Source organism: Impatiens glandulifera, chromosome 1 (genome assembly GCF_907164915.1).
Source record: "Impatiens glandulifera chromosome 1, dImpGla2.1, whole genome shotgun sequence".
In the NCBI taxonomy this organism is placed as follows: Eukaryota; Viridiplantae; Streptophyta; class Magnoliopsida; order Ericales; family Balsaminaceae; genus Impatiens; species Impatiens glandulifera.
Genome location: NC_061862.1, coordinates 58,151,871 through 58,175,371, shown reverse-complemented (window position 1 = coordinate 58,175,371; position 23,501 = coordinate 58,151,871). Strand labels below are relative to the sequence as shown.

The window sequence follows — 23,501 nt, the reverse complement described above, 5'->3', positions numbered from 1 at the left end:
CTACATTTATGACTAGTTCTAGTGTTAGTTAAAGTACTGTTGACAAAGTTTATGAATTTAAGCTTTCCTTAACTGATTTTAACTTTTTATTGGACTCATTTGTAAAGTTGTTATCAAATCCTAAACCAGATTTACATTCAACGGTCATTTGCTCAATAATCATTTGTGTAACAGTTTTTCCAAATTTTGTGCAAGAATTAGTCACATAGTTCAATCTTTTGGTTTTAGTAAAAAGAGTTTTGATCGTTTCTTCTTACAAGTTCAAACCCTCATTTCACTTGCCACGCCACTCGGAGAGAGATTACGCGGAGGATTGAAGCTCACTCTGCACATAAATATGCTTGTAAGTTGTTTCAATCAAATTATTTGTAATTTTCTGATGTTGTTCATCTCTCAACCCTAACAAACAATCCCAATTCTTCTTCTTTTAATCATGTCGGGCAATCTTCCGTCAGGACTTGCTAATCCCCAAATCCAACCAACTGTTTTGGAGGAGATCTGTTCGGAGTTTATAAAGTAACGTTTTTGTTCTCTAATTGATATGATGTATCTCAATTTCACTTTCCATTCATTAATCATAAATCTAATATCTTTCTGCAGAGGGATCGATGGCGCATCACTTCTGCACATTGCTTTCGAGCAGATAGTTCGACCAATTGTCAGTAACTTCCTTCTTTCTAAATTTGTTTTCTCTTTCTTTTTCATGTTCTTGATTCCATATTTAGTTTATCCATGTCTTTGCCTTTCTTTGGGTCCCACTTTGTTTTGTTTGATACAGTATTATTTATGCTCTTTTATGTTTGAATCCAATATCTGATTGCTCCATTTGTAACATATGTATCTACAGTTCTATTTTAAATTAATGACATCAGATTTGTGGTATGCACTTCACTTCACTATATCTGTGTTTCACATTTCTTTTATGTGTATTGTGTAGGTAAAAAAGGAAATTGAACAGCAGCTGAAATATCTCAACAATGGAAAATGGTAAGTAAGATTCACATTTCATTGTGCATCATAGATTGGATCTTTCACTCTTTTCTCCAAGCCTCGTCTTTTGGGTTAAAGTTAGTCTCCATTGACTGACGAATGCTTGAAATGATTCTATGCATCAGCTATTCTGGTGCTGCTGGCAGCTCTTCTGAACCGAGATACTTGGAATTACGATTCTCATCTAATGTTTCGGAGACTGTATGGACAGCAGAACCCATACGAGGTGAAGGGAACAGCTCCATTTTAGTAACTCTATTTGATGTTCATACTGGCGAAGCTGTCATCTCCGGACCAGAAGCTTCGGCAAAATTGGAAATAGTTATCCTAAAGGGAAGCTTTGACAGAGATGATTGGACAGCAGAAGAGTTCAGCCAAAATATTATAAAGGAAATGAATGAGAAAAAAATCCTCAAGGGAAATGTTCTTCTTGAACTAAAAGGCGGCATAGGAACCTTGGGCGACCTCTCGATCTTGCATGATAAGAATTGGAAGCCGGTTAGTAAGCTAAGGCTTGGAGCAAGATTCGTGGATACTTTTCAGAATATCAGAGTAAAGGAAGCAAAGACAAACACTTTCACTATGAAAGACAAAAGGATGAAAGGTCAGTGCAGATTCTGCCCCATATGTGAAAGATCTTTATTATGATATTTATGTCTAAACTGGATCAAAATGATACCTGTAAAATAGTTTATAATTCCTAACCTTCATAGGAAAGGTGCAGGTCTTTAAGAATATATTGGAACTCATTTTAGGGTGCATCTATGATCTATGAGGACACTAGTTATATAACTAATTGAGCTCTATTACAAACTCATCTTCTTATTATGTTAAGGCACATGACTGCGTAGTGTAGATATTCAAGTAATTCAATTCAAGAGTACAATGTATATTGTTTTCTGAAACTTTCATGGTATGATTTATTCTTCCAGTTTCATTGGGATTCAGCCACAGATACAAAAATACTAAAATGGGCTCATTGTGTATCTGCAGATAATAGGAAGGGCGTAGAAGTAGTATCTCTAAGTGATAATGTAAGCCGCCTGAAAAACATTGGACAACGTGGGCCTATTGTTGAGCGTTTGATGGAAAAAAACATAAAAACTATAAAAGATTTTCTAAGTCTATATTTTGCACGCCCTGATGAGCTGCGGAGGGTAAGAGCTAACTAACTGTATCACTACTTATTGAGTGTCTTATGGCATGCAATTTTTCCTTTTAATTTGGCATTGGTTGATTACTCTTTCTGATATGCAGATCCTTGGGCGTGGCTGGAGTGAGGCGAAAATGCAGGCTACTATAAATCATGCTCTTAAATGCAAGGGAAGCACTGCACTTAAGGTATGTTTCTTCATTCAAGTTTCTCTTGTTTTTCTTCCAATATTTCACCCATCTTCATATCTTTCTAATTCAAATTCTAATTTGATGGCAGTGTGATGCACAAAAACTTGTGGAATATGCTTTTGATAACAAGGAGGAGGGAGTTGTTTGCGATGAAACTTTACCGCCTTTAGTTTCACATACTACTACTGCTTCTTGGGCTTCCATGATGGGTGAGGATGTTGTTGCAGAGACATCAGTTGGAACTGCTTTCATCAGTGAAGAAGAGAGAAATGCTTCACTTTTTTATGATCCTCTCTTAATCATAAAAAATGGACATGATCATTCTACTACTACTTCAGGGGGGATAATCTCGAGCTCTGATAATGATCATTCTTGGGATGTTATTGGCAAAAATGATCCTAATAATATCTTTCAGGTACCAGATATGGATGATTTTAACTGGACTAATCATCATATTCTTCTCCCATGATGGGTGATGAGGATGTTGGTGCAGTGGCACCCGTTGGAACTGCTATCCTCAGTGAAGAAGAGATAAATGCTTCACTTTTTTATGATTCCCTCTTCATAAAAAATGGGCATGATCCTACTACAACAGGAGAAATAATCTCGAACTCTTGTAACCATTCATGGAATGCAATTGACCAAACTGATCCGAACATTATCTATCAGGTACCACATATGGATGATTTTAACGGGAATAATAATCATATGTATCAGGTATCATCATTTAGTATCGTGGATCAATTCTTGAATGGAACTTGGTTTGATGGGCTTGATTGAGAACTACAAGCTTGAAAGTGAGCTTCTTTCTTTTTATTTTCATTCTATTTTACCATGTTGGTGAATGTGACTCAGGGACGAAGCCAGGATTTGAAACCTACCCGGGCTAATTTTTTTTAAAAAAATCTATCCGGGCTAGTTTTATAGTTGGATGTCACTAATGTCTTTTAGCGACGGAAATGACCAATAACGACGGTAATTTACCGTCGTTATTGATGAAAATACGCATGCCGTTTAAGGCTACCCGGGCTACAGCCCGGGCCGGCTTGTACTTGGCTCCGCCCCTGAATGTGAGCATTCGAGCCTGTTATAATTAAATATCCAACTCTCTTTGTTTTTTCTGTACAGAGAATTTGACTAAAAGAAATAATGTATAAACTTTTGATCTTATGTTTTATGTTTATTTTTTTTTATAGTAATGTAAACTTGAATTTACCATAACAATATTGAACTTGTGTTTTAATTCTTGGTTTGTGCTCTCACCGTTAACAACCAACCTCCTCTACATTGTGGGTTCATGAGTTGATTATTTTATATATATATATATAGAAGAATATATATATTTTTTTAAAAATTATCGTTGAATATATTTCATATTCCCTCCTCCAAATTCACATTCATATTAATTTATTTATTTATTTTTTATTATCATTTAAGTCTTCTTTTAGTAGAAATTTTGGCAACCTTTATGCTATCTTTTAAGAAAATAAAAACTATCTTATAAATACATTAATATATTAAAAATTAATATTATTATTTAGATATATATTTTTTTTTTATAAAATATGAATGATAAATAATATATTCATAATTTATGTAAAGGAAGAATATCATATTTATTTATAAATTTAATAAAAACAATTATGAAATAAATCTAATTTAGACTTATTAGCATCTTCCACGAGTTAACTTATCATTCTGTTTTACTTTTGATGATATATATATTTATATTTTTAAAGAATAATCATAAATTGAGAAATTGTAGAGGGAATATAGGAAAGAGAATCGTATGCTAATTTTTTCTTAGTCAATTATTCTCTTATTTAAGTCTTGTTCTCCTTGGGTTATTTAAAAAAACTTACACAAAATCCATTTTCTAATCAATCACTTCTTACCAATCACATCACTCGTATCATTAACCAAAATACAAAAATACTCTTTTGTCATGTTCGGATTCAGGTTTTAAAAATAACCTAAAAATAATTATTACAAACAGGTACTGTACTAATTTAATATTAAAATAATAAATTCTGTTTTTTTCAATATTACCCTTTCTCTTTCTTTCATATCCTCTTCACATTTATTAATTATACAGATTTTCTTTTCTTTTTTTAAAAATGAAAGGGTATTTTAGTCTTTTAAAAATTATTTTTAATGATAGAATATATAAAAATGATTGATTTGAAAAGTATTTTGGTGGAGATTAAAATAAAAATCTAACAAGAACAAGGCCTTTATTTTAAATTTTTATTTTTTATTTTATTTATATATATCAATATCCTTTAAGTCTTTTTATCAAAAATAATCATTAATTTCTCAAAATCATCACCCATCATCCAATTTTTCTCTCTCTTGATTTTTTAAAAAACCAACAACCGAACAAGGCCTAAGTTTTCATTTAGTATAATTTTGGCAACCTTTATGCTATATAGTAAGAAAATAAAAAGTATTTTATAAATAAATTAATATTATTTTTTAGATATAAATAAAAAAAAATTATAAAATATGAATATAAATAAATATATTTATAATTTATGTGAAGCTAGCAACTAATTTTTTCAACCAAAATAACAATATTGCTAAAGTTTTGTAAATGCAACTAATAAACCAAATAAAAGTAAAAATCGAAAATATTTCAATAAATTTATCAACTAATAGTTTATGGATTATAATTTTTAAAATTTTAATAAAATTGTTGCTAAAAAAGTGAATAATATTTAAAAACAACTTCTACAACGTATATGTTATCACAATTTATAGGAAATAAATATGGCAATAAATATAGCAACAAAATTTTAAAAAATTAATGCAATTAAAATAGCTTACAATTATCAATTTCTAAAATTTTAAATTTAATATTAATCTAATAATTTTCGAGTTTAATTGCAACTCTATACAAAAATAAATTGCTAAATATGTTTAAAATCTATGAATAATATTTAAAATATAAATTTCAGCTTTATTTGCAATTTTTACTATTTTCAAGTTACAAATATTATTGATAGAAGAATTTCAGCTTATTTTTAAGATGCTAGGCAACTTATTTTGCTTGGTATTTTTGTAGCCGTCTTAATAATTTTAGCAATTTTCATGATATCAAATGCAACTATGGTTGCATATGAATTATTAATAAAAGTTTTTTTTTATTATGCAACTAAATTTGTATTTTGTTTTACAAATAATATATAGTAATAGAAATAGCAATTTTAAACTAGATAAATTAAGTAAACTAGTCAATTTTTTTTTAAAAATTCAAATTAGTTTTTATATAAAAAATTGCATATATATATATATATATATATATATATATATATATATATATATATATATATATATATATTTATTTATTTAAAGGGAATTCCTCATTTTGCAACTTAATTGCAAATATTTTGCCTTCATTACATTTTTGACATTAATACCAAATTAATTTCTGTTTTAACAACAAATAAATACAAATGGCTATTTAATAGAAAAAAAAATTTACTGTTGGGTGACCCAAATTTTATTTTGTTACGTTTTATAATTAAAAAATAACTAATTTAAAAAATAATAAGCAAATAACATTAAAAAATCTCGTGCATTTGCACGAGTAATAATATAAAAATCGAGAAAAAAATATTACGGTAAAAATGTTTATGGACGGGTCAACCCACAATCCGACTCAAATATCCATTTATTCTCACATTTATATTCAAATTAACTACAGCTATGGACCCGACAATCCGGACAATTTAAAAATTAAGCATAATTATATATATATATTTATACATTGAAAGGAATTCCCTATTTTTACAACTTAATTGCAAATATTTTGCCTTCATTACATTTTTGACATTAATACCAAATGAATTTCTGTTTCCGTGTTTGAATTAACAGGAAATAAATACAAATGGCTATTTAATAGTAATTTTGCAACTTAATTGCAAATATTTTGCCTTTCATTACATTTTTGACATTAATACCAAATTAATTTTTGTTTCCGTTTGTTTGAATTAACAGCAAATAAATACACATGGCTATTTAATAGAAAAAAAATGGACTGTTGGGTGACCCAAATTTTATTTTGTTACGTTTTATAATTAAAAAAATAATTAATTTAAAAAATAATAAGCAAATAACATTAAAAAAAATCCCGTGCATTTGCACGAGTAATAATATAAAAATCGTAAAAAAATATTACGGTAAAAATGTTTATGGACGGGTCAACCCACAATCCGACCCAAATATCCATTTATTCTCACATTTATATTCAAATTAACCACAGCTCTCGACCCGACAATCCGGACACTTTAAAAATTAAGCATCATTATATATATATTTGTTATTTAAAAAGTTGAACTTATATTTTTAAAGTGTCTCGCGTTCATCAAATTTGGTGTTGAATTTAAAATATAAAATGTTATTAGTCTAGTTGGTTAAAGGGTAGTACTTGTTTGGTTATGTTGCAAGTTCAAACCATACCTATAGCATTTTTAATTCTATTTTTAACCATTTTAAGTTTATGGGCGGGTCAACCCACAATCCGACCCAAGTATCTATTTACTCTCACATATATATTTAAATTAACTACAGCTCTCACCCGACAATCCGGACACTTTAAAAATTAAGCATCATTATATATATATATATATTATGTGGTGGGTCCAATTCTTTTCTTGATAAACAATAAAATAATTCTGAAATTAGTTCTAACAACATTAAATTGAGTTTTACATCTTGCCCAATCACCAACAACCAAGTGTACTTTGTTATTAATAACAAAATTACTTTGTCTTCTTTATTTTTACAGTGTTTATCTTTCACATTTTCTTTTACCCTGACCTCTTTTACTAAAATCGTTTGCACTACGTCTCTTCAAACAACATGATATCAATATTTATTTATATATTGACGAGCACTCCTTATTAAAAAAAACATAACCTACAAATGAAACTAATTTAAAATACATTCTGCTTTGAGAGCAATATTGAAGATAATGTATTTAAAAATATTTGTATTTTTCAAAATAGATTTAGAATAGAAACCGACACAAAATAAACTAAGATCAGAGCATCCCATTAAAAGATAACAATGTTGTAAATACATATTTTTTTTTGTAGTGAAGGAACAATATCATATTTATTTATAAATTTAATTAAAATAATAATTAAAAAATAAATCTCAATTAGACTTAGCTAATTTACAACTAACTCATTTAATCATATCAACTATTAAAAGTTTATCTCCTTATTTTTTCTATTTAATTTTAAATAATATCACCTATCTCTCCTCTCTATTAATTATTTAAATTCAATTTATCATTTATTTATAACATATTTTTATTTTTCTATTTATAATATAATTAAAATTTTATTATTTATAAAAATAAATATTTAAAAGATAAATTAATAAATTATTATATCATTAAAAAATTTAAAAAAATTGACCTATTAATAATTAAATTGAAATTTATTTTATTATTATTTATTAGTCAAAATTTAATTAATTTATTTTCAATTATTAATAAAGTTTTTTTAATAAAGAATTAATTCTGATTAAATTATTTATTTTAATTTTGTAAATGTTATCCTATATTATTTATTAATTAAATTTTTATATGTAATATATATATATATATAATTATAAATTTAAATAATTTATATAACTGAAAAAATAATTAATAATTGAATATTAATAAATTAAATTTAATAATTAGCTGTTAATTTATATATATATATATATATATATTTTGTGTTTATTATTGTAAGGATTAAAATTTGACACTTCAATTTATAATATTAAAATAATTATTTTAAAATATATTTAAATAAATAAGATTAAAATAATTAATTCAGGCCAAAAATATGTTTAAAAAATCAATTAGGAATAATTATTGTGTTAATTAATTAAATTAATTAGGGATTAAGACCAACATAAAAAATAAATTTATTTGGGATAAATGTTATACCCATACTATCTTAAAATAATTTTAGAAAAATTAAAGGACAAAAATAAATAATTTTGATGAATTGTTGTATCCATTTTATTTAAAAACAATTATTTATTTAAATCTTAAAAATATTAAAATAAATAAAATAAATTGATAAAATATTTGTCATATTTATTTTAATATTTTATGTATTTTATCTATCAAAATTAAAGTCAGGATGGTGAAAGAAAAATCAATTAAAACAAATCAGTGAGGATTAAATAAAAAACAAATATGTGTGATTTTGTGTGGCCGAAACCAGGAGAATCGGTTGCAGCAAAAGCCACGTCCATTGGATGGACACTCAAATCACATCCAACGCGTCAGGATGCTCTACGTAGCCGAGGAGAGGCGCGCACGCGAGGCAACAGATCAACTAACGGGACATTAGTTCCGTTCCTCCAGATGCTGACGTAACACCAACTTGTAACGGACCGCGGACGAAACGCTAGTATGTCATCAACTCGACGTCGTTTTTTGCTCCGATCCTTTTTTTCATCGCGACCGCCGTCTAGATAAGCATGAAGAATCGTGTTGATCTTCCTTTTTTGGAACTCAACCATTGGTCCACCAAATGAGCTGATTCAAAGTCCAGAATGATCTGCTTACAATGCTGATCATTCTGCCTACAACTGTAGGCCTCATCACTACCTACTCCGACAAGTTGACTGAAGAACAGTCAAAACGCCATTAATGGCTTTTGGCTGATTCATCACACTTGGCTTCTCCAACCGACTTATGGATGCTATAAATAGCTCCCTCAATTCATTATGAAGCCAAGGAACCAACAAACAACCCTTAAATTGAATAAAATCAAAATCCTCCATTAAAGCTTCAAGTTTTGGGATTTTTTGAATTTTCTGTTTAAGGTGTTGAAGCTTGGATCTAAGCATCCCGAAAGCTTCCATAAGGATCAAAGAGTGCTCTCCAATCCTTGGTAAGGTTCCAGTCACCCTCTAATTCGTATTTTACAATTTGAATTGAAATTTTTATATTTCAAATTATAGAAGCTTGTATGTTTGTTGTTCATGTGATTTTATGGTTGAATATTGATCTTAGGATCATTTAGAAACTATCTGGATATGATAGAATTGATCAATCGATCTAATAAACAAAACTCAAATTTAAATTTTCAAAACAAAAAAAAACAAGTTTGTTGTTCTTGGGTTAATTATGTTGAATCACAACCCAGAAAGCTTCGCAACATTATTGTAAAATGTTGGGCTACTATTTGGATCATGTTTGATCGATCCCGATAATGTTTGATCAAAATCAAAATTTTCAAATAAAATAATTTTTTGATGTTCTTAAATTGGTTAAAACGAATAAGCAATGTTCTTATTTTAGCATCAATCAAATATGATATAAAAAAGTTATTGGGTAGATCATTTCACTTTAACTCAAAGGGTTACAGCTCGTATTGCCACGTGTCCATGACACGTGCTAAGCTACGACGGACCAAAGGGATTTCTCTGGAGGTTACAACTTTCTTGACAGTCTACTGAGGACATTTAATTTATAAATAAAAACCTAGCTATATAAATTTTTATTTATAACATTTAAACCTTCATAATAGTCCACCTTATGGGGTTCATCACCCCGAAGGGTGCCTAGGCTTTATCATAATAATTTCCAGAAATCAAACAGGTATATCATCCAAGATTACGTGAATAAGTATCAGATCAGAACTCATTCGCCTTGCTGAACTTTATTTTAGAGGCACTAATTATTTGTTTTTGGAACAACTTCGGACTTACTTATTTAATTTATGGAATGAACCTCAATTTCTTCAATTGAAGACTTATGAATTCTTGTTCAGACATTGATTGCAACAAAAAAATATTTAGTTATTTCATTGGTTTATCGTTTGATAGAGTTGGCTTTAGTTTTACCAGTTGTAATTACATTCATTGAAAGAGTTTTTTTTCTGCAATGAAGACTGTGAAGACTGATTTGCGTAATCGAATGGGAGACGAATGAATGAATGATAGTTTAGTAGTTTATGTTGAAAATGATATGTTTTTCAACAATTGAAAATGAGTAAATATTGCAATATTTTTAACAAATGGAGTCTCGTAAAATACAATTGTCTTCTTTTGTATCGACTCATCGAAAAGAATAACTTTGTAATTGTGTTTATTAAGGTATTTTCTCGATTTATATTATTATTGTAAAGTTTTAATTAGTAAATACATTTATTTAATCAGAAAAAAAAAATAGTATAAGTATAACTCATTTAACCTTATTTTTGCTTCCGCCCACTTCTTGTTACAAATGACATTGTCATATGGTTGAAAAAAAATCTGATTCTACATAATAGGTGAAACTCTTTAACCTTTCTTTTATTTATTTTATTTTTATTTTTTTTACTATACATATCATTATTATACTTATTTGGTTTATATAGATAGTGCAATTTTCATGTTTTCTATTGTTAAGAATGGAAATACTAATTTTCTTAAGTTCAAAAACACAGTCTAGTACACAAAAGAACAAATAAGGAAGGAATAAGAAGAGTAAGCCAATTAGTGGCATGGATTAATTCTATATTTTGTGAACTAACTATTTGTTTCTTTTATGTTATTTCTGGTGTCTGAATATTTTATTTATTGAATTCTCTTTGGTTTTTATTTTGTACATTAACGTGGAATTCTTTAATAATAATATGTACTTTAAATAGTTATTTGAGAATGATAAAAGTTTCAAAAGAGAAAACTACTAATTATTTATATTTTAAACCTTGCAACGACATGTTATTATAATAGTTCAATATTTAAAATAGTAATGCCCAACCTTAATTTTAACTTCAATCTAATAGTTTGGCTTTTAAGAATTCTTCTAGCATCTCTTTTTCAGAACATAACTTTAAACTCTCCAAAGTATACTTCATCTTTTCGTCAATAGAACTGTCCATTGTTGAACATGAAGGAGCTAGTAAACAATCAGCATGGCCTACCTTTAAACACCACTCATTGTACTCTCGCAACTCGTCAACCGAAACAACGGTTGAACTAGAAGTCTCATTGCAATCACGAGATCCTTTTATTATATGCTCATCATCGCAGCTTTTATCTTGGTTGATAACGGCAGATGATCGGTTATTGTCTCTATTATAATTTAGTTGCATCTGCTTCCACCTTTCATACATTTCCTTGTTTTTTTCAGATTTTTTCAAGGCATTCATCTCCATATTTTTTTCTTCTTACTTTTTTTTTTTTTTATCTCAATAGAAAAATTGACAAATTGTTGGTATATATATGAATATGTTTTATAATTCTAAATTATTAAAACGAATTTTATTTACCAGAATCTAATATTACACATTCTGAAAATGAAAGGAAATTCAATTGATATTTCTAAATTAAATAATTAAGGATTTTATTTTCCAATCACTGCTATTAAATATTTTAAATATTTGAGATATCTCAATTCCTAAATTAAATTGGTAACCAAGACACCTTCTAGTCATGAGGAATCTCTTTTATGTTTCGATGCTAGTGATTCCCTACGGATTCCGCGAGAATTTTTTTTTAAAATATTTTATTTGTGTAATTTTTAATTATTTTACTAATATATATAAATTGAAAATTAATGCTTATATAATTTTGTTTATTCCTAGTAAAATTCAATATGCACATGCTTAATTATATGCAATGATTTTGTTTTGATGACAACATCCATTATATAATATATTGTTGATTTTGTTACGCCGTACTATTGATAAATTAGTACTTTGTTTGTATGATTTTTTTTTAACAGTACAACCATACATAATTAACTACACAAAATTAATGCGGGTCCGATTATATATATATATATATATATATATATATATATATATATATATATATATATATATATATATATATATATAATTTTTTTTATAAATATATATAATATTTTTACTAATTGAGTGTATTTATAAAAAAAAATTATAAAATTAATATTATAAATTAGTATAAAGATACATGTCATTAAAAATGATAAAAATATGTTATTGATAAAAAAAAATTAATATCACATAGTTGACGCGTGAAAGACCTAAATAATCCCAACAATATTAAATCTTTTAAAATAAAAGATAAAAAAAAAACTTAGTTAACTTTTATTTTTATTTTTTTAATTACATCTTTTAAATACACAAATATTTTTAAATAGAAAATAACAAGTTTGTTATTTAATAGTGTATTATGACTTATACGTCTGAGTCACAAAATAATTATTTACCTAGCTAAATTGTATATAATCTTTTAAAATAAAAGATAAAAAAATCAGTTAAATTATATACAATTTTCTTAAACAAAAAATTTCAAGCCAGAAAATATATGATATTTAAGAGTGTAACATTGTGTGAACCAATTTATCTATTTCGATTTTTTAAATTAGACCTAGCTAAATGTTTATTTTTAATAAAATATTAATTTTGAAAAAAAAATAATAAAATTCACAAATAAAATTTCAATCTATTAAATAACTCATTTTAATTATAAAATTTAATAACTCATTAATATGCTACAACTCATTTTTTATTATAAAAAAATTTGGTTTATCATTTTTTATGTCAAACTTAAGTTGAAAAAAAAAATAAACTTTGCACATATAATTAATTTAAATTTCACCAACATATATGACCAATGCAGTACTAATTTAAGTCTTTATAATTTCTCAAATAAATCTCTTAAATTTGAAGGCCCGACTTACATTCCTATAGAAGGTTTCAACCTCAATTTCGACCGAGGCAGCCTGCTTCCCAACCGAGACGACTAATACTTGCAACCTCTTCAACGACCTAGAGCCTTTCCTGCACCTAGTTATGCTCTAGACACCCAATCTGCTGCACCCGGGTCGAATTGCCCAACCCAATAGGCCTTGAGGTTTGTTTACTTACAGTTTGTTCATTTGGGGGTTTCTTTATTTTATAACCCTGTTTGATTTTCTAAGATAAAAAACACAAAAAAAAAATTCTAACATTTTTTTTAGGACCTCCTTGGTTCATTTTTTTATTTTTATATTGCATTTGTATTTATTACTTTCATTTTAAAAATTAAAAAGATAATAAAATCAATTTTCTTGTGTTTTAAAAATAAAATATAATTATTTAGAATAATAACCTTTAATTAGAATTTTCTTTTTAAGTTATCCTTCAATCCGTTTCTATTTGTAGGTGCGTTTGAATTTTATTTTTTCTAGTTTTTTCCTATATTGTACCATTAGGAACCTACACACATGTCTATAAACATATGAGTATCATCCTTATATTTAGGATATGAATTAGATTAGTACCTTACACATTGATAGGATTTGGACGATTCTCAATAAAAGTATAAAATTCCTATTTTTTATAAAATGGTCCATGTTAGAGACGGGTGGGCACGTGAGACATAGCGTTGAAACTTTTTCTCGCGTGTAACTAAGCACCGAAGTACAAAATCGAATCGCGAAGGTGTGTTCATACACGAAACATTTTTCTTTCCTAATTTCTCGTGAAGTAAATTAGATGGAGACTCTAAAATAAGTCAAACTAGTCTAATCTTGTTAAGTCCTATTTTGGGTTCCTCGTCTCACATTTAGGCGAGAAGACTTTCGATAAATTATTTACTCGCCTCGTTTGACAAGATTCGAGAGAATGGTAAGTTACGGGACTTAACAAGACATCGACACATTGAAAAATACACTTTATGTTATATCTTAATTTGGTTTCTCATTTCATTTACGAGATTCGAGAGAAATGTGACATTGAAATATAAACTATCAAGCTAGGATTTTTCGAGAGAGCGATATTTAGGCTTTACCAAAATATTAAAGAAAAAAACTTACGAGATTCGTGAGAAATTTTTTTTAAAAGAAAATCATTGATGTGTGGTCCACACAAATGTGGAAAAAGATGCACTTTAAAAATATTTTAAATAAGTGCTAAATTTGACAAAAACATTGGACAAGTGTTAAATTTGCAACAAAAAACTGGAAGAGGATGTTAAATTTTACATTTGTATCGTATTTAAATGAAGTGTTCTAAGGTGTTATTTTTTTGGGTAACTAATGATATATCAAGTAATGTTTAGAGAATAGAATAAAAAAATTAATTAACGAAAAAAATATAAAAATATAAATAAATAAAGGGTAAAAGGTCTTCTAGTGTTTTTATTGGGCAGCAAAAGAAACCCTAAAAGAGAATATAATTATTGTTTTTATTGGGCAGCAAAAGAAGAATTCGGATTTGTCCCAAAGATAATGTTCACTTCCTGTCTCATAGGAGAGAAGTGAGTGGAGAGAGGAAAGAGAAAATTAAATATTAAAATAAAATGTCATATATATAATTTTTTAAGGTTTAAAATTTAAGGTTTAGAATTTAGGGTTTAAGATTTAGAATTTAAAATTTAGGATTTATTTCATATATATAATTTTTTATTTGTCTAATTTATCAAAATTGTCGTTGTTTTGATAAATGAGACAAGTAAGGGACAGCTTCACTTGGGACGATAGATCCTCTCCCACAAAAGAAAGCTAAAAGAGAATATAATTATCATTTTATTTTGATAAAATAAACTAGTAATATAAATGAATGGTAGAAAAATAATTGTAAGGGTGCAAGAAATTCGGTTAATTTATAAATTGGAATGTATAACAAAATTTTGGACAATGATTTTAAAAAAAAAATCAAGCAATAGTTTCGATATGATTAAATAAAAAATCGATTCGTTTTATTTGTTAGTTAAAAGTATTGTTAAATATACTAAATTTTGATTTTAAAAAAAATAACAGCAATAATAATAAAAACGACATGTAAATTGGTTTAGGCCTTGTTCGGATTAGGGTTATTGTAATAACATAGAGGGGAAAAATGAGTAATGATTGGTGATGATTTTGAGATGATGAGAATATTTTTGATAAAATTATTTAAAAGGTATTGATATATAATAATAAAATAATAAATAGTAATTTAAAATAAAGGGTATTTTAATATTTTGGGTAATGAATTGAGTGATGTGATTGATGAGAGGGGAGTGAAAAAATGTTTGAATGGGTTGGGTTATTTAATTGATTTAACCCAACCGAACAAGGCCTTAGTTAGCATTTATTTTAATTTTAAAATAACATACTTTCTATTATTATTTATATTAAAATATTAGCAATAAAATATTGCATATAAATTGATTTAATTTCTACGAATAAGAAAATGTCATTTGATTATTATAGTTAAAATCTTAATTATTAATAAAGAGATTTATTATTAATTCTTAATTGTAATTAAATTAATATTAATTATACTGATTTATTTCACAATTCTCATATGATCATACCTAAAATTGTAAAAAAAAACTAGGTGCATTATTGAATATATAATATATTAATTATACTATTTTATTTTATTATTGTCATATGATAATGCCTATCTGGTCGTGAATTCTAACATCACCAAAACCTTTTTCTTATCATTTTTTACCGGTCAAAATTGATTTTTTTTTTCAGCTGGGACAGCCCAAAACTCGGTGCCGACACTGTCTAATAGCGGTACAAAATTAGATGCAAGAAAATATGGATGCTACATTTTAGATGCATCTTAATACATAGAATCTATCATTTGCAAGAAAATATGGATGCTACATTTTAGATGCATCTTAATACATAGAATATCATTTGTAAATGGAACATAAACGTAATGTTTTTTTAAAAGGTCAAAAGAAGTGTCCCAAGTATAACTAGACACAACCGAATCTTTTTAGTTGGCATATTTGAATGTGACATCTCTTTTTTGGTTGAAAATTAAGTAAAATTATTATATAATGTAAAGTTAGTCAAATTTTATTTTGGTTAATCATCTCACTTTAGAGAAGACCGATCCTCAATTATAACCAGAATACAAAAAAATAAAATAATAAGTGCACCTAATAAAATGCAGTCTATGTTTGTGGTTGAATTATTATACTTCCTTAAAAAATTATATCAAATCACATCATATTAATAGATGAAAAATATGCAGTGTTGCCAATGTACATTGAATAATGAAATAATACCAATCATTTCATGCAAGACGGGTATACCTAAAAATAATAAAATTGAAACCTATTATAACTCTAATTTCTAATTTCGTCCATAATTTCACTGATTTAATATATTATATCTAGACTAAACTTTTAATCAATTTTTATAATTTTATACATTTTATTATTATATGTTATAAATTTCATTATACTTCACAATTATCTATTTCAATTTTAATATTTGTATGCATTTTCCAAAATTTTGCTTTGTTCTTATTAATTATATATTAGGGTTATTGTTATGTAGTGCATTGGATCCAGTGTGATAATAATAAATAATAAATTTGAAAAAATACAAGATATAAATGCACTAAGAATATGACAAGTCTATATCCAATTAATATTTTGGTTTTGTTTTCTTGCATTAAAGATAACATATTGTTTCTGTTAGGCAAGATCCATTGCTGCCAAACATTGGCAATTAATAATGCAGATCACTTTCAATATGTCATCAAAGATTCCTTTTACTCTTTTTTGCTACAAAACAAACGATAGACCCATGACCATCATTACCTACCATTATATCATTAACTTTTAAGTTTTTTTTTAGTTTTTTTTTTTTATCAATTACCCTTCTCAAAAAATAAAAGAACTACAAACATACAACCAAATTTTTAAATTTTCTCTCCATAAAATGTTCTTGTGACCAACTAATAAAGTAAGGCACTCTGCATACTTTTTTATATAAGCAAATATAAATTAAACAAATATTCTAATACATTTTCAGGGCTCAACTATGATAATACATACCGCTATTTAGCACATACACATATGAGTCGTGCAAGAAAAAGCAAGGTCAATAAACACAATAATCATCCCGGATACTAATATATAAGTTATTGATTAAACTGATGGGAAATATTTGTTGAGATTGAAGGGAAGGGAATAGAATTCTTCGCTCCTGGTATCTGTCTTGAAGGATCGGAACTTGTCCCACCAGTGCTTGCCACGGTCTTTCCTTATCGAATTATCTTTCTTGTGTATTGTGTTGTCCAGAAAGTATGCCAATATTCCAGCCACAAAAGCTTCCGAAGAGAATGGAACGTTGATCATGTCGTTAAACTGTTCAGAATAAAAAAAGGAAGTAAATGGAGTAAGGCCATGTACAATGATGTATCTTGGTTAGCTTAGAGACACATACTATTCCCATTCGGAAACACTTTCTAGGTCTGGATCTAGATGAAAACATATTTGTAAACACATTTCTTTTGTCTAGGTTTCTATTTGAATGTTGATCCAATTGAGGTCACATTTGAGGACAGTAAAAAAAGTTGTTTTCGATTTCTCATCTAAATCCAGATTCAGACCCAAATTCATAGATTGTAGAAATTTCAAAGCACATACCCATCTTCCAGATGAGTGGACGGGGCCATAACCAGCAATTGCCGTGTATTCATTGAAGTATTGAGGAATCGACAGGCCCAAGAAGATTGACAATCCCAGTATGAATTTGGTCCGGAAACTGTTCAGATTACAGAACTGGAGGAAGCTCAATCCCACCGAACCTGTTGAAATTCGAGTCAAATCTTTTCTCTAAAACAGCCTTTTATTTCTTTAAAAAAGTCCTTAAAATTGTGTAGCAAGTTACTTACCGACATAAGCGAAGAAAACACAGTATAATGCACCAATAATTGAGGCGGGAATCGAGGCAAACACTGCTCCAAATTTTCCTGAATAAATACACAAAGCAGCTTATTTTACAGAATCAAAGACAGTTATTTGCTTGCAATTATTAATGATTCCTCCAATCAACTGACCTAGAACTGAAAAGAAAATCATGAAACCAGCCGATATTTGAATAACCCGTCTACTGCCAACACGTGTCAAAGCCAATAGACCAGCATTCTCACTGCAGATTTCGAAAACAGAGATGAATGCAGTTAGTTTCTTCAATATTTTCATATATGGAGTTCAGGGAGAAATGCGACATTTTCTTACACGGAGACAGAAGATCCAGTCACAGTTCCAAATAATCCAGACATCAAAATGGCAACTCCCTGAGAAAACAGAAAGAAATCAACCAAAAAGAACATAATATATGTACGAAATCACGCATCTGATAATTAGACAGCATAACTTTGGAAGCAAACTTATGTTTAAATCATTATATTAAAAAGAAAGTTATACTCATGATAAACTCAACATTAATTATGAACATATGACACAGATAGCCATTTCTGGAAACACAAACAAGCTTAAAAAGAAGCCGCTGGAGAGAAAATGAGCTTGATAGAGAATCCACCACAGAAGAAACAGACCAGAGACAAGCCATTTGAGGTTCGGTAATAGAACTAGAGACAATCCTAAAGTGTGAAAGACTAAAATTATAAAACTATGTTCCAAACCCAAGTCAATTATAAAATTTATTAACTTGAATTTGAGACGCCGTGTTAGAATCCGAAATGATATATTTGTAGAATTTATGATATTAAAATAAAATATTATGATCCGAAAACATTATGAATATATTATCCTCATTTGAAAACACTTTCTGTTTTTGTTTCAAGATCTGAATTCACTTATAGAATTGTTTGGAAACTAAACTTAGACAAATATTGGTTCAGAAATTTAATCCTGGTTTGATGAAAAGTTATCCTCCCATCATCAACCAAATCATCAACAAAAATATTAAAATACCTTTACTTTATTTTTTGTAACATTTTAAAAGATTACATAAAAAGGATCATTTTAACTACTTTATCCCAAATAATCCACATTTCCATCAAACAGAGTTTCCTAAAATAATCAATGGTTTATTTGAAAATAAAAATCTAAATCAAACAAACTCTAACTAGTTAAGTTTCTTTATCTCGAATCATATATAGAAAGTAATTTCAAAAGTGTTTCCAAATTTGGTTGAATACATGACAAAACTTATTACCTGCCAACCAACTCCACGACTTAGAATGGAAGCCGGTAAGGGAGTTGCACTTGCATATCTTGCTACAGCATAAAACGCACCAGTTGACTGTGTTTACAATATTAAGAAAACAAATACCACATCAAATACGACTCTTATCATCAAAACTTTCAAAAAATAAGAGAATGACCGACATTCTTAACAGGACTTGGGTTTAAAAGACAAACCTCTACAAGAGCCACAAATGAAGTAAACATCATGGCAAACGCTTCACCAGCATCAAATGTAGGTGTTCCCCATTGAAAGGGATACGGTATCCTTATCCTGCAGCAATGAAATGATTGAATTATTATTATTTGCAGAAACTTGATGTAATTTAACTGGGGTTAAGAATTCTGTTTTCTTACCAAGGAGCTGAGTTGATAAGACCAGAACGATCTGTTCGACAGCTTAACTGTGTTTTTAGTGGTGTACCATTGTAGGCTCCACCTACAGTGAGTAGGTGAGCATAAATCCATACAATCACCACAGTAAATAGAACAGCAAAACGACCAAAGATATCTTTCCCTTTGTGTATAATATTCGGTAGATACTGCCACAAATAATTATAATTTATGAACATCCCGATCAAAATCTTTTGAACTTTAAACAATGCTAATAATATGAAATGCCAAAAACAAAACAGAAACTACCTGTGCGAAGAAAACTAGAAGAACGAGCTGTGGGAGTCCTATTTCAACGCATTTGGCAACCTATAAAATAAAATAAAGCATACATAAAACCACCATCTTCAAATACCCATTAACAGTCGAGATAGAATTAGACTTACTCCAGGGAAACCAAATTCATAAAGCCCGAAACCAGAAAGAGCGACCAAAGGAGTGACAGAAAGTGGAGTTAGAAACCTGAAAATACAGAATTCTGTTTTAGTTATCTAAATCATTGAGTATATTATCTTGGAACAAAGAGGAGGCAGTTAGAACTATTCATAATTGAGATAACGACACAAAAAGGTTTTATCTAAACTTTGCCACGTTTCGCCAAAGGCCACTAAAACCCAGAACCATCTGAAGAGTTGAAGCAACAATCATAGCACCCTGAATCGCCCGCATTGTATCCTTAAATTTCTGCACATCCAATAAAAAAAAATAAGTCATATCCATATATGTGATTCCATCAAAGCACACAATCAATGGTGCAGATACCTTAATAGGATCTGCATCGGGGTCAGTGTCATTAAAACGGCCAGCCAGAATAATTGAAATCGTTGCTGCAACAAATGTATACGACCCTCCTATTACAGCAGGCAACCTTGTTCCGAACGATGTTTGAAACAGTGTATTCAATCCAGCAACAAAGAGTATAGTCTGTATAACCTTTGCTTTCTCCTCCTGTAACAACAACAACATAAGAAATCGTGTAAAATTGCAAAGGAATTGTTGAAATCTTCTCATAGACAGAGTTCTTGTTCTTACATTTCCACCACCCATATGAGGAACAAGAGAGGTGGGAATAATAACAGTTGTGCCAAGCATCACTAAGTAATGTTGGAATCCAAGTAGGATTGCCTCGGCTGCGAATAACCAAATCAAATCCATGAATTAACACCCAAATACATCCAATGAAGGAACATACCATCATCATCTTAGAAATATATAGTCTAATAATGATTTAGAAAACCCATCTTTATGATCATAACCTTAATAAACTAATCAGTAGTTATTTCTCAAACATGTTTGTTCGAATTTATTTTTATTTATTTTTGTTAAGAAAGAAAAACCCAGAACATAATTAGCAAAGATGAATATCTGATCCCACTTTTAAAGATAAGAAAGGAAATCAACTAAAGAGAATCATTATTCCCGTAGATTCTTGTATCTTGTGAGTGTTTAAGAAAGATTCGCGAAATTTAATACCATAAAAAGCAAAAAGTAAGAAGAAATGTAGGGAGAATAAAGACTCACGCCATGGGGGAGGACTAGTAATACAGTAGGAAACATTTGGAAGCTGATCTTTAGGTGGATGCGGTGCCGGTTCTTCAGCCTTCGTCGGTCCTCCTCCTCCTCCTGCCATGATGTTATCTCTCTATCTGAATAAAGCACACTCAATCTAAAAGCACTTCAAAGTTGAAAAACCCAGATCTGCACAAAACCCAGTTCCCAAGTCACTCAGTGAGCTTGCCACATTCAAGTTAGAACACAACACAGAATTAAGAACAACCCATAAAGTTTCAATAGCCAAAAAACGCCAAATGGGTTAGGCAGTATTACAGAGAGAAGGAGAAAGAAAGAAAGAAAGAAATAGCTAGAATCGCATCATGTCTGGCATCCACATTCTTATCTGAAACTATTTTAAGAGTAGTAGATTGGACCGAAAATGGAACTGTGGGTAGTACAGTGAAGGAGGGGAGAGGATGATTATATGAAGAAATCCCTTGAACCAACAACAACTTTTTTAAGAAGAAAAATCAATTTGGGATGCAACAAAGTCAATAAATCAAAGAACCCACCTCCATAAAGTTGACACAAAGGAGGCGTAAAAGTGAGAAAGGAGTGTTTAGGGCATTATTGTGGCTGGTTAAGTCTACCCTTAGAAGAGTGAGCCAAAAATGTGAAAGATTAAGCTATTTCTACTACTACTAGTACTACTCTTGTTGAGTTTGTGAAGTTTGCACACCAATAAACAAACACTCTTGGAACCTCTCCTCCAGTCCCCCACAAACACATGTACACACACGCAGAGTAATAATGGTTTCTTACCAGCAAATGAAATGTAGGTTGATTGATTCATAATTATTTATAAGTTAAACATAAGCATAATACATTAAATGAATTAGGGTTCAAGGGTTTAAAATTTATCGAAAAACAAATATCCACAATTTTGTTATAAAGAACGATAAATCAAACATCTCGTTATGTAGGTTAAAAGACAACTAAAAGACAATCTGCAAGCGAAATTTTAAAATAAAAACAGTTACAACATGAAACAAACATTCAGGCGACAAATTACATATCGACATTAACTAGTTAGGTTGAAATTTTAAAATATGAATCAAACAGTCAAACGATATGTTGTTATTCAAAAACTTAATACTAATATGGTACTGGGTTATGTACACAATTTTACTCATTGTGGATAGTTAATGTTTGCTTACTTGTATATAAAAAGTTGGCTATCAAAATTACATACAAAGTTGAAAAAAAAACACTTTCTTTATTTCTTCTTCATAAATATAAATATTTAATTGTAAAAATAGATTTATAGAAATTAAGTTTTTTTTATTAATTAACTGCAGCTTAAGGATGGTATATAATTGATGGTTTGTAATTGAAAACTAATACAATACTAATGACAATAATTATCATAAGTTAATCAAAATAAATTCTAACACAAATTTATAATGCAAAAATAATAATAGTCAACTTTATAACAAGAAAAAAAAGACAATAATTTTAATATATGAAAATCAAAACCCACATTACCTAAATCAAAAAATATCATTTCACTCTCTAATCAAAATATAAAAATATTCTCTATTTTAATAATTATTTTTTATAATTTTATTTTATATTAATACACTTTAAAAAATATATATAAAAAAAATACCCTTTATCACCAATAATTATTTTTTAAATAATTCAGTATTTAAAATATTAAAACAAAAACATAGTTTAGGTAGAGTCTATTCATCTAACAAACAAAATCTTTTTTCTTTTTTCTTTTTTTTTATTTTTATTTTTTATGAGACCTCAATTCAATTTTTTTTATGAGAATTAATTAAATCATCTATACAAGAAATAATTAGAGAAATAAATTTTAATAAGCTGAATTATTTGGGTTGAACATTAGCTTCTATTCTTGTAAAAAATTATTTCTCTTGATTTCTTGAATCATCCACTCATTGATATTTCATTATTTGTTAGGGGTAATATTAGTCTAATACACTTATTCAATTTAAATCAAATTTTAGCAATATATGGGTAATACAATATAAATTGTTCTAAGTTTTTTACTTTTTCATTTAACTTGCTCAATTAACATTAAATATCTTTTACTGGTTTTAATTTACCTAACTTTCTCTTAGTCACGGACTCTTTAAGGAATGATAGCTAAACTAGGATGTCTTACCTTGGGACAATTTATTTTGGACAATTCAACTTTCAAATTTTCAATACTATTTTTTAATGCATGTTTATACATAATATCATGTTTTGTAAGTAAATTTATTTTTTATATTCAATTTTGCCTACATATTTTTAAAAATTACTAACTAAAATATAAGATAAAGAATTAAAAA

The 23,501-nt window shown here is 28.3% G+C and overlaps 2 protein-coding genes across 4 annotated transcripts; one reads left to right on the top strand and one right to left on the bottom strand.

The window, feature by feature from the left end:
* Positions 1-379: 379 nt before the first annotated feature.
* LOC124921735 (calmodulin-binding protein 60 B-like) lies at positions 380-3,583 on the top strand. The gene is made up of 7 exons (XM_047462430.1): positions 380-516; positions 601-658; positions 938-987; positions 1,116-1,594; positions 1,984-2,147; positions 2,248-2,331; positions 2,423-3,583. Exons 1-7 carry the CDS (start codon positions 434-436, stop codon positions 2,801-2,803), a joined length of 1,299 nt encoding a protein of 432 aa, XP_047318386.1. The 5' UTR covers positions 380-433; the 3' UTR covers positions 2,804-3,583.
* A 13,418-nt stretch (positions 3,584-17,001) lies between these two features.
* Positions 17,002-21,871, bottom strand: LOC124914209 (nucleobase-ascorbate transporter 6-like). Of its 3 annotated transcripts, none has more exons than XM_047454722.1 (15): positions 21,714-21,871; positions 21,169-21,345; positions 20,680-20,777; positions 20,410-20,595; positions 20,231-20,331; positions 20,034-20,109; positions 19,897-19,956; positions 19,612-19,796; positions 19,432-19,528; positions 19,226-19,312; positions 18,283-18,341; positions 18,102-18,193; positions 17,937-18,014; positions 17,689-17,849; positions 17,002-17,406 (listed from the first exon to the last, which is right to left on the bottom strand). In XM_047454722.1, exons 2-15 carry the CDS (start codon positions 21,275-21,277, stop codon positions 17,188-17,190), a joined length of 1,608 nt encoding a protein of 535 aa, XP_047310678.1. In that variant the 5' UTR covers positions 21,278-21,345; positions 21,714-21,871; the 3' UTR covers positions 17,002-17,187. The 3 variants fall into 3 exon arrangements, with proteins under 3 accessions (XP_047310678.1, XP_047310686.1, XP_047310669.1); XM_047454730.1 differs by having other exon boundaries at positions 21,475-21,824; XM_047454713.1 differs by lacking the exon at positions 21,714-21,871 and having other exon boundaries at positions 21,169-21,405.
* Positions 21,872-23,501: the final 1,630 nt, after the last annotated feature.

Bases quoted from the DNA above. Each gene is read 5' to 3' on its own strand.
- LOC124921735 (XM_047462430.1), top strand. From the start codon at position 434: ATGTCGGGCAATCTTCCGTCAGGACTTGCTAATCCCCAAATCCAACCA. The intron at 517-600 runs GTAACGTTTTTG...ATCTTTCTGCAG, and splicing joins ATCTGTTCGGAGTTTATAAA to AGGGATCGATGGCGCATCAC. The intron at 2,332-2,422 runs GTATGTTTCTTC...ATTTGATGGCAG, and splicing joins AGGGAAGCACTGCACTTAAG to TGTGATGCACAAAAACTTGT.
- LOC124914209 (XM_047454722.1), bottom strand. From the start codon at position 21,277: ATGGCAGGAGGAGGAGGAGGACCGACGAAGGCTGAAGAACCGGCACCG. The intron at 19,957-20,033 runs GTAAGTCTAATT...TTTATTTTATAG, and splicing joins ATGAATTTGGTTTCCCTGGA to GTTGCCAAATGCGTTGAAAT. The intron at 19,313-19,431 runs GTTTGTCTTTTA...TTGTAAACACAG, and splicing joins CATTTGTGGCTCTTGTAGAG to TCAACTGGTGCGTTTTATGC.